Source organism: Marmota marmota, unplaced genomic scaffold (assembly GCF_001458135.2).
Source record: "Marmota marmota marmota unplaced genomic scaffold, marMar, whole genome shotgun sequence".
NCBI classification, from domain to species: domain Eukaryota; kingdom Metazoa; phylum Chordata; class Mammalia; order Rodentia; family Sciuridae; genus Marmota; species Marmota marmota.
In genome coordinates, this window is record NW_026000249.1 from 19,322,713 (window position 1) to 19,332,281 (window position 9,569).

Sequence of the window (9,569 nt, forward strand, 5' to 3'; positions counted from 1 at the left end):
TAAGATTTTCAAATAGAGAAAATGAGGCAGAAACTGAATTTACAGTAACATCACCTTTAGTTAAAAGATAGCATTGTAATTTTCCAAGTGCTTAATGAAAACTCTTCCTTCTAATGTTAACTGAGAAGAGTCAAAATTAGAAAAAATCTGATTAAATTATTGAATATGCCTAATTCTCAAAAACCTCTTCCTCAAATACTTCTACTGGTTCCCTGTTACCAGCAGAATAAAATTCAAATGCCTTGATGCAGCTTTCAAGGTCTAAACCATATTATACCTCTATGCACATTCATCTTTGGAAACTCATCAGAAATCAGCTTAAGCCAGGGAACACTATTTATTGCCTTGAGAAAATTAGTCCCTGTCTTGACTTCAAGCCCTCATTATCTTGTGTTCTTTACCTTTTAAAATGCCTTCCCCCTTTCCTCCCTGACTATAGCAATACTAGCAATTGTTTAGGGCAGTGGTTTCTCACCCTTTTTTTTCCTTTAATAATTTTATGAAAATCAGATGAAAGCTATTTTTCCACCTCCCATATGATCACACATATGAAACTGTGCACTTAATTTCAGGGATTTCACAGATCCCCTTTGAAGCCGGGAACCTCAAGTAAAATTTTCTCTATGAGAAAGGAGCTATAGCTATGCTGATGACAAGAGGCCTGATACATATATGCTTGTTTCTTTGAACCTATAAGCTGAGAGATAACCCTAAACTTAGTGAGGGAAGGAAAAGTGAGGAAAGGCTCCACAGAAAAAGGTAGAGTTATGTGAGCCTTGAACTACAGGATTTATACATGCAGAATTTTAGAAGGGTCATTCCAGGAGGATAATGTGAGAGGAAAGAAGTGCATAGAATATACTGACAAACCAGATAATGTAGGTGTTCTCTCATTAACCTGGCACCATATATGGCACTTACCCCAATGTATTAATACAATTATCTATTTTTCCCATTGGCAGGTATGCACTAAGCACCTAGCATAGCACCACACTCCTAAGCTGTATGCAAAAACTGGAATCCATGAATGTTGAAAGGTGAAATGATAGGTTGGATCACAGAAAGCTTGTGGAGTCCCAAGATTTTAGGAGACGTGCTTTAGACTTTTGGGAGTTATTTGAGATCATTAGAACTCCTATACATTAACCAACATGTTGAAAATACCCAAATCTTTTCATCAGAGAAGTTCCCTGAAGGACCACTATCAATCAATACTGTCATCTCAGTTTCTACAATGACTTACATTTGGTGAAACTGCTTTGCCTTAAAACATCCTATAGTAAATACTGTCCCCAAATTCATATTTAACTATTTGAACAAATATATATCCTCTGCTTAGAAGAATAAATGAATACATGGAGAATAATTTATAAAACTTTTGATCAGGGTGCATATTTCTATTTTAACAGAAAGCAATTTGCAATAAATGAGATGCTATACCTTGATTATAACTGTCTTTGAAAATACTGATGATCCTATTTGCACATGTGAAAAAAAAAAATTCTGACAAGTCCTGCATCCACTGTTTTAAAAAAAACCCTGTCAGGAACAGAACTTAAAAGAAAAACAAATGGCCACTTTCCTATCAAGATCACTTACCGTGGGGATCGCAGTGGTGCAGCTGACTCTTCTGAGGCGTCTCTGCATCAGGTCGTGCTCCATACCATTAACTTCAGCCTTCAACCGCTCTAGCTCCTCTTTCTCAACTTTCAATTGCTTTGCTAACCTCTCCATCCTTGCTCGCTGATGTAACAGCAAGGCTATAGCATTATAGATAAAGTCATTGCAGAGAATAACATTGAATAAGTGACTGGAAAATTTCTATACGCACTGCTAATGTATAAAGCACTCATCCAACTTGGGGGTCAGCATTTACTCTAATGCTTTAATTTAGCTCTTAACTACCAAAATACATCACCTGCACATCCGTCTTGTTCATTCATCTTTTATTTCCCTAAGGATATCCCTCAGTTTCCACAAGATTCTCTTTAACTGGACTTGTGTTTTAAAAGGCTTAATATCAGGCAAACTAACTTAGAATTATAATCACTCCCCATCCACTGCAAGATTACTAAAAAGTACTAAATTCTCCTCTCTTAAAACTATCTGAACATGGGTCTGGGATCGTGGCCCAGTGGTAGAGTGCTCGCCTAGCACGTGGGAGGCCCTGGGTTCAATCCTCAGCACCATATAAAAATAAATAAATAAAGATATTGTGTCCAGTTACAACCAAAAAATAAATATTAAAAGTTAAGATTTTTAAAAATCTCAATTTTTCTATAGGTCTAATATTAGCTACTCCAATAATATTCTTCATTACTAATTTCACTTCTTTTATATTACTTATCAGTACTGTTATGCTCTTCAGACCATCTTCAGAAAAGATTCACATTCTTTGAACTACAGTCCACCCTCCACCCTGTCTGAATCTCTTTCCTATTCTGTAGTTGTGACTATCCATTTCACTTATTATTTCACTGGTTGGTATTTTTCCCCAATGAATGTTCTCCCACACAAAATGTTAATAAGTCACAATTTTCACACCTATACATTCATATTTTAAAACAGTGAATAGATGACTCTGAAGCATTAATGTCACTGCCCAACATTTAATAAATATTAAACATTTAATTAAAACTAACAAGCTAACAGAGTGTTATTCAAATAGGAGACTGCCACTTTACCACAAAGATTAACTTTTATAAAAAGGGCTAAAATTTACCTTGTGTATAGGCATAGTCATCTGATCCAGAACTAGAGCTCCTCTGATATTTATGGCTTCCCTTTTCTCCCCCAGAGCCTGGTATCACTGAAATGGGCTGAATAGGTTCTGGTGCTGCAGAGTGCTCTTCTTGGTCCACTAAATTTAAAAGATTTTCAGTTGTTGCTCGGCCTACAGTAATTTTAAAAACTGTAGTTGGGTTTGGTATCACCCGAGGAGATGGCGATGGAGCACATGAAGGTCCAGTTGGCTGTGTATATGTAATATACACAGGATTAACATTAAATGGAGGTTTTGGTTGACTAGACATCCCTCTTGAAGGAGAACTTGAAGGTGGCGTGGTGGCTGTGTACAGTGAATGCTGATTCCGAGGAGAGGGTTGATTACTGATGGGTGAAGGACTCCTAGTAATTGTTGTCCCAGGTCTTTGAGGAGGTTCAACTGTAATTTCTATCTTCTTCATGGAACCTTTGGGTAAGCTAGATGCTGTGTATGGGAGATAGGCTACTGAGTGGCTTCCCTGTTTCTGATAGCTAGGAGGTCCTTGTTGATATAGATGGGGTGGAGTAGTTGAAGGACTAGGTGGCATAAACACATGGGAGCTTGGGTGGCCCAACTGGGAAGGTTGTACTTGATGCTGTGGAGAGCTGAAGGGTGAAGGACACTGAGAAGGAGGAGGTGAATGGTAAGCAGACTGGGGAATCTGCTGCTGTTTGGGAGAATACTGTGAAGGTTGATAGTTCTGTTGGTGTGGATAAACAGGTAAAGGACGTTGGCTATAATGAGGCACTGGGCCTTGTGGTGAGGACTGCCATGGCGTACTCTGAGGAGTTTGTCTTCCTGATGAACTCTGAGATGTCTGTCTAATATAAATAGAACCAGGAGACCCATAGAGATTGCTTGGAATTTGTGGAAGAATCTGTAAAGCTCTTGGTACAGTCTGTCCAGAAGGGAGGTTTTGGGACACTGTAACAGTAATTGGATTTGTACTATACCGAGGTATGTGCATGTATGAAGGAGGTGGTGGCGGCGGCGGTGAAGGCCCTTGCATAGCAGATGGATTCATTCCTGTTTGCAGGGAAGATGGCTGTTGAGGTGGCTGTGAAGGAGGAGTAGCTGCACTTCTGTTCTGTTCATTCATAAAAAATGGATTGTAGTTGGGAGTAGCAGCCACAACAGCTGGAGCTGAGTGTGGTTCCTGAACTAAGCAAATCAACTGTTTACCTGCTGTATGCTGTGGATCAATGTGTCCATCACTTGAGCTATGTACCAGTGTTCGACCACCATTAAGTTGAGCTCCATCTCCTGGGTGGTAGCTACCAGGAGAATGTATACCCAGGTTAATATGCAAAAGGCGATTTCTATTCATTCTATTGTCATCTGGACTATGGTATTCCATATATAAGTATTTGCTACTCTCCTGGGAAAGGGCTCGGCAACAGGCTTCAAGATTGTTGTTATTCTAGGGGAGAAAAATGGTAAAAATAACATTGGCAAAATTAACGAATCTTAATAGTGGAAATCAGGCTTTATACTACTGTCATAGAGTTAAGTAGAGAACAGTATTTTAACCACAAAAAAACTTGATGGTCATCTACCCTGAAAAGAAGATGCCAAATCAATCATATTAGTTTATAAACATTTAGTTCACATTACTAGTACTACCACTACTACTACTGCTACAGAAATGTAAAGTACCTACTAATGAACATTGTGACTCAACCCCAAGTTTTCTGACTCCAAATCCAGGACTCATTTTACACTTGTTGCATCTCAACAAATTAAAATGTTGGGCTAATCTTGGATTCACCACAATTGCTGCAATATATAAGTATAAGCAATATCCATCATTAATAGTTAAATTGATAAAATGAAAACCATTCTTTAGTTTTTAACAGGTACTCTAAACACTGAAGAATAAAACATAATAAAACTGCTGAAATGTTAAAAACAACAAAAATTCTAAAGCAGCCTTTTGCTTTTCTTTTACCCAAATTTATCCCTATATAATTTAAACCTCTTTCACTGTAAAGATTTAGGCAAAGCAAAACGATCAGTTAAAAAAACAATTTCATATTTTGAACCATGACTCTGACTTTGCCAGAGTTGATGGTAATTTAACAAAACTGGTCTCAACTGCCTTAAATTCATTCACACTCCCACTGTCTCAAGTTTCTATCTGCTAAAGGTGACTTGATAAACTTTCAAAATCAAAGATTTGAATTTTCTTAGTTATACACATAGATAGTACTAATAAACTCACATTTTAGTAGTTCTAATCAACAGAAATCAAAGTAATAAAGCCTCCTTTTTTAAAACTTTAAGATATTATAAAGCAGTTGTCCATTAAAATAAAGAATTTTTAACTATTAGAGTAAAACATTATATATGATAAATCTATATAATCCATCATAATCCAATTATGACTTTCTATGTAGCTCATAAACATACACACAAACATAAACATACATACATGTATGTATACACATACATATTCCTTTATTTAAGGAGAAGTACATTTTATATAAAAAATTAAACACTTCTGATGAAGCAAATAAGGTTAAACCTAAAACAGAACCAACAATACAGTAATCTTAGAATTGGGTGAACTCACGAGTTCATCTACTCAAACTCATACTTACAAATGAGGAAAGAGATGGCTGAGGGAAGTTACCATGGCTTAACAACAGGCACTGAACTAGTTAACTGGAGACCTAGTCTAGATTCCTGGTCTCCTGAGCCTCAGTGCTCTTTCCACACAGTAATTCCAAGGGAGAGGTTGTTTGGCCAAAAGGATATTACTAAACTGGAGCTTTAGAAGTGAAACAACACATTCAGTCAAGCAAACTTTTGCAAAATAAATTCTCAGGAATTTAAAGAATTGGCTTCATTGAAACTTCATATCTAATTTTGATCTTTTCCTTATATAAAGCTTTTGATATTAAACTTCAAATGCTTTAAAAAATACTAGAGAAAGAAGTGTTAGTTGACAGTTAAGAAAACAAGAACACAAAGATTTAACTTTTTCTTATCCTCCTTGAAATCTTGTTGAGCAAGAGAAAGGGGCTAGATATCAAAAATAATTTTGAAGCTAAAGGATTCAGACTGCCAACTAGAATGTGTCACTGACAGAGTTAAAGGAAAAAAATTGAAAAATGAAAACACAGTTATCTCCAAGCTTTTTATAAACTTATGGATTATGGGGAAACATATTTTACTATTTGATATTTTTATTAATACTCTTGAAATTGCATGCTTTCCACATAATGAATTATGCCCTCTAAATAGTCTCATTACAAAAAGGATCCAAATTCAAACTGATAAAAATGGATTTATCAACTTATTCAATTACATGCCTACAGTGACAGTAAATTTTCCTCTTTATTAAAACCACCAGACAGATTAAAATGCCATATTGGACTTGCTAAATGTCATAAAACAAGAAAAATGGGTGAAAGTGTCAAAGAGTTAATAAATGGTTAAATCAAAATTGTCCAGCTGGATAAAGAGATCAGAATGACTGCCCTGAGACAGGTTTTAAGGCCTGTGTTTTAAATGCAAACTTCTAAATTTCACAGTTTTAGAGTGAAGAAACTTTCTAGAGCCAGCAGGTAGTAAATCTGATACACTGTACTAATCCCAAAGGAAGAAAAAAAGTGACTTAGAACAATGTAAATATCAACAAATGTTCACCACACAGAATTTCAAAGGTCTATTCCTTCAGTACAGTTAAGTGACCATAAAATAATGCATGTAATCAAAGGCCAAACAAAATAAGGTCAGAACTCAGTGGGGCCCTAGAATGGGTGAAGAAAGTGATTCCTGGATGTGTTTTCAAGTGGAAGACTCTCTCCTGCTTGGTTTTAGTCCAGTGGGAAGTACCTTTGTTCTACCAGAGACCCAAATGGGGCTAAAGATCTGAGATTCAGACTGGGAATGTGTGTTACAAAAAACAAAGGCAAGCAGGGCATGGTGGTACACCTGCAATCCCAAGCGACATGAAGTAGGAGGCTGAGGCAGGAGGATTCTAATTTCAAGGCCAGCCTCAGCAACTTAGTAAGACCCTCTCTCAAAATAAAAAGGGGATGAGGCTAAGTGGTAAAGTGCCTCTGGGTTTAATCCCTGGTACCAAAACAAACCAAACCAAAAAGGCAAGCTGTAACACAGAAACCATAAGCCCAAGGGCTAGACCTAGTAAAGGGTCTGCAAAGGAAGCACCTGTTACCACCATTATTCTGTACATCTCTATTTGTAACTAAACTTCCCTGTATATAGCTAGGTTATATCCTCAGCTACTTGTACTGCAGTAAGGTAGTATGAACATGAGTACTGACTACCATGTGAAGAAGACCATGGGTAGAGTGGTAGAACAGCTCCCCAAAGTAAATGAATTCGGGAAGTGCCATAACCCCAAACACACCAAGATCCTGTGAAAAATGATACAAAACAGAGGAAGCAGCAGGCCTGTTTTCTGTTATCTCTTTAGTGGGAAGACTTGTCCCTGTAGTACAAGACAAGGGAAATCCTTATGAACTAAAAGTGGATTTACACCTCAAATCAGATATTAGTTTAAGGATTTACCAAACGGAAAAATGGTAAGAAAGACTCAGAAGTGTATAGTCTACTTCTAAAGAAGTTAACATGATAAATTTGAGATTCAAAATTCAATTTTAGGGGTTGGGCTGTAGCTCGGGGGGTGGAGTACTTGCCTAGCATGCATGAAAGTCTGGGTTCCATCCCCAAAATTCAAAAGTTAAATGTAAAGAGAATATTTTTTTCTCTTTGGTACATGCCTTTACTCTTTTCTCAACATCAGCGGTTCTCCATGGGAGAGATTTTTGCCTCTCACGGCACATTTAGCAATGCTTGGAGATATTTTTGGTTGGTACAACTATGGAGAAGCTACTGATACCTAGTGGGTAGAGGCCAGGGAGGCCGCTAAACATCCTACTGGGCACAAAGCTGACGTCCATAACAAAGAATTATTCAGCCCCAAATATCAACAGTGCCAAGATTGAGAAATCCCACTCAAATTGTCCTAGCCCCCTGCTCCCACACACCTGAAAATTTAAGTTTGTTACCACAATACAAAGCCAACTCTAATTAGGAAAAACTAACTTAAAATCAGTATCACTGGCAGGAAATTTACCTGTAACATGCACTGAGAAACCACACCCTCTGGAATTTCAGGAAAACGTTGCCGAAGATCATGGAGAACCTGAATATCAAGCTGTGGACTGCTTTGCGCCATGCCAGAACAAATGATGGTCAAATTTCTCTTAGGAATTGATGCTAATTGGCTTTCCAAAAGTAATGATCTTCCAACACCACAGTCATTTTCTATTAAAAGAAATTAAAATACAGTTAAGCCTAGCTACATATTTTACTTTATTCAGTTATCAATATTTTAAAAATCAAAAATGCTAAGATAAGTATATCTAATTTTAAGGTTAGAAAACTGAGGGATTCAACTTAGCCAGAGAGTCTGCTGATGTAATATAACCAGTCAGTGGCTTAAAAAAATTCAGCTTCATTTTAATGTGAAAAAAATAATCAGCAGCTAGATTTAAAGTACGTAGTGTTATTATTTGGCAACCATATTATTTTAGCCTTGAGAGAATGTACTTAGGCATAATCACTCATGTTTTTCCAAGGGCTATTTCACTCCTTTAAAGCACAGTAATTATTTTGATGTCTGAAAAGTCACAGATGACACAACGGGACATCTGCCAGAAATGTTTTCTATCTTCCCTCCCAACCACCCTATTTCTCCAAGTCCTGCTGGTCCTGTACTTGTCAACTGTGGTATAACCTCCTCTAAGGAGGCTCCCATTGACATCCTGCCATCCAGTCCTGCTGCCATGCCTACATTAGCTAGAAAGCCTTCTGTGCTACCACTGCAGGATGTGCTTACCCTCATACTAGCCTAAAACTAACTGAATACCTAAGAATCTCTCATATAAAACTTCAGCATCTTCTGGACCATGCTATTATGCCAGAGAGTAGGGAAGTAATCAAAAAATGATGAGAGCATGTGAAAAGGAATGGAAGACAGCCTGAAGAGGCTCCCAACAGTCAAACCTGTAAGAATTTGGACAACAAAATAAAGAACAGTAATGAATTGTATGTCTGTGGAAAAGAGGACTCCACAAGTTCATACCAAAGATAGTTAAATAATAGGTGTGTGTGTGTGTGTGTGTGTATGTATGTATATATATGGAAGAGAAGGGAGGATTCCTACTGACAGTAGAATCCAAGTGGTAAATGTGCAGAATGCTGCAGCAGAAAAAATCATTTTGCAGCCATCACAGTATAGACTGCTTCAAGTATTATCCATCAATGGATGCTAAATCTCGGGGAAATTTGGATGAAGAATAGAATATATTATGCATGATCTCACAAGTGTTTTTCCAAAGCTTGTTAATTGGAAGGGAGTGAATGTAATTATCTAGTGGATAAACTGAACAACACCAGGCCTGTGTGATCAAAATGAAATATTGCCAATGAGGGCCAGATAGACAGTATATACTTCCAGATGTGACATCCTCAAAAAGATACATCACTTTATAGTATTCCAGTCAGGAACGTATAACCTAAAACTACTCATGAAGAAACTGACAAATCCAAAGAGAAATGTTCTATTTTTAAAAGGGGGGAGGAGCAAGGTGTGGTGGCACACACCTGTAATCCTACCTCATTGGGAGGTTAAGGCAGGAGGATCAAAAGTTTGAGGCCAGTCTTAGCAATTTAGCCAGACCCTATCTCAAAATAAAAGAGGGCTGGAGATAAAAACGCAGTAGTAGAGCACCACTGGGTTCAATCCCCAGTGCTGGATGTGTGTGTTATT

The 9,569-nt window shown here is 37.4% G+C and overlaps 1 protein-coding gene across 5 annotated transcripts in view; it reads right to left on the reverse strand.

Annotated features, from left to right (window-relative positions):
• Tab3 (TGF-beta activated kinase 1 (MAP3K7) binding protein 3) overlaps positions 1-9,569 on the reverse strand; it is a 37,362-nt gene that overhangs the window by 16,353 nt on the left and 11,440 nt on the right. For 4 of the 5 annotated variants that reach the window (XR_007344726.1, XR_007344727.1, XM_015488102.2 and 1 more), the window contains exons 3-5: positions 7,872-8,062; positions 2,723-4,184; positions 1,600-1,760 (exon numbers count right to left, since the gene is read on the reverse strand). Coding sequence is in view for 3 of the 5 variants with exons in the window: in XM_015488102.2 (XP_015343588.1) it covers positions 1,600-1,760; positions 2,723-4,184; positions 7,872-7,973 (1,725 nt within the window). In the remaining 2 variants the exon portion in view is untranslated. Of the gene's footprint in view, positions 1-1,599; positions 1,761-2,722; positions 4,185-4,424; positions 4,541-7,871; positions 8,063-9,569 lie in introns of those variants that run through there. The other variant, XM_048796328.1, reaches the window with a different exon arrangement.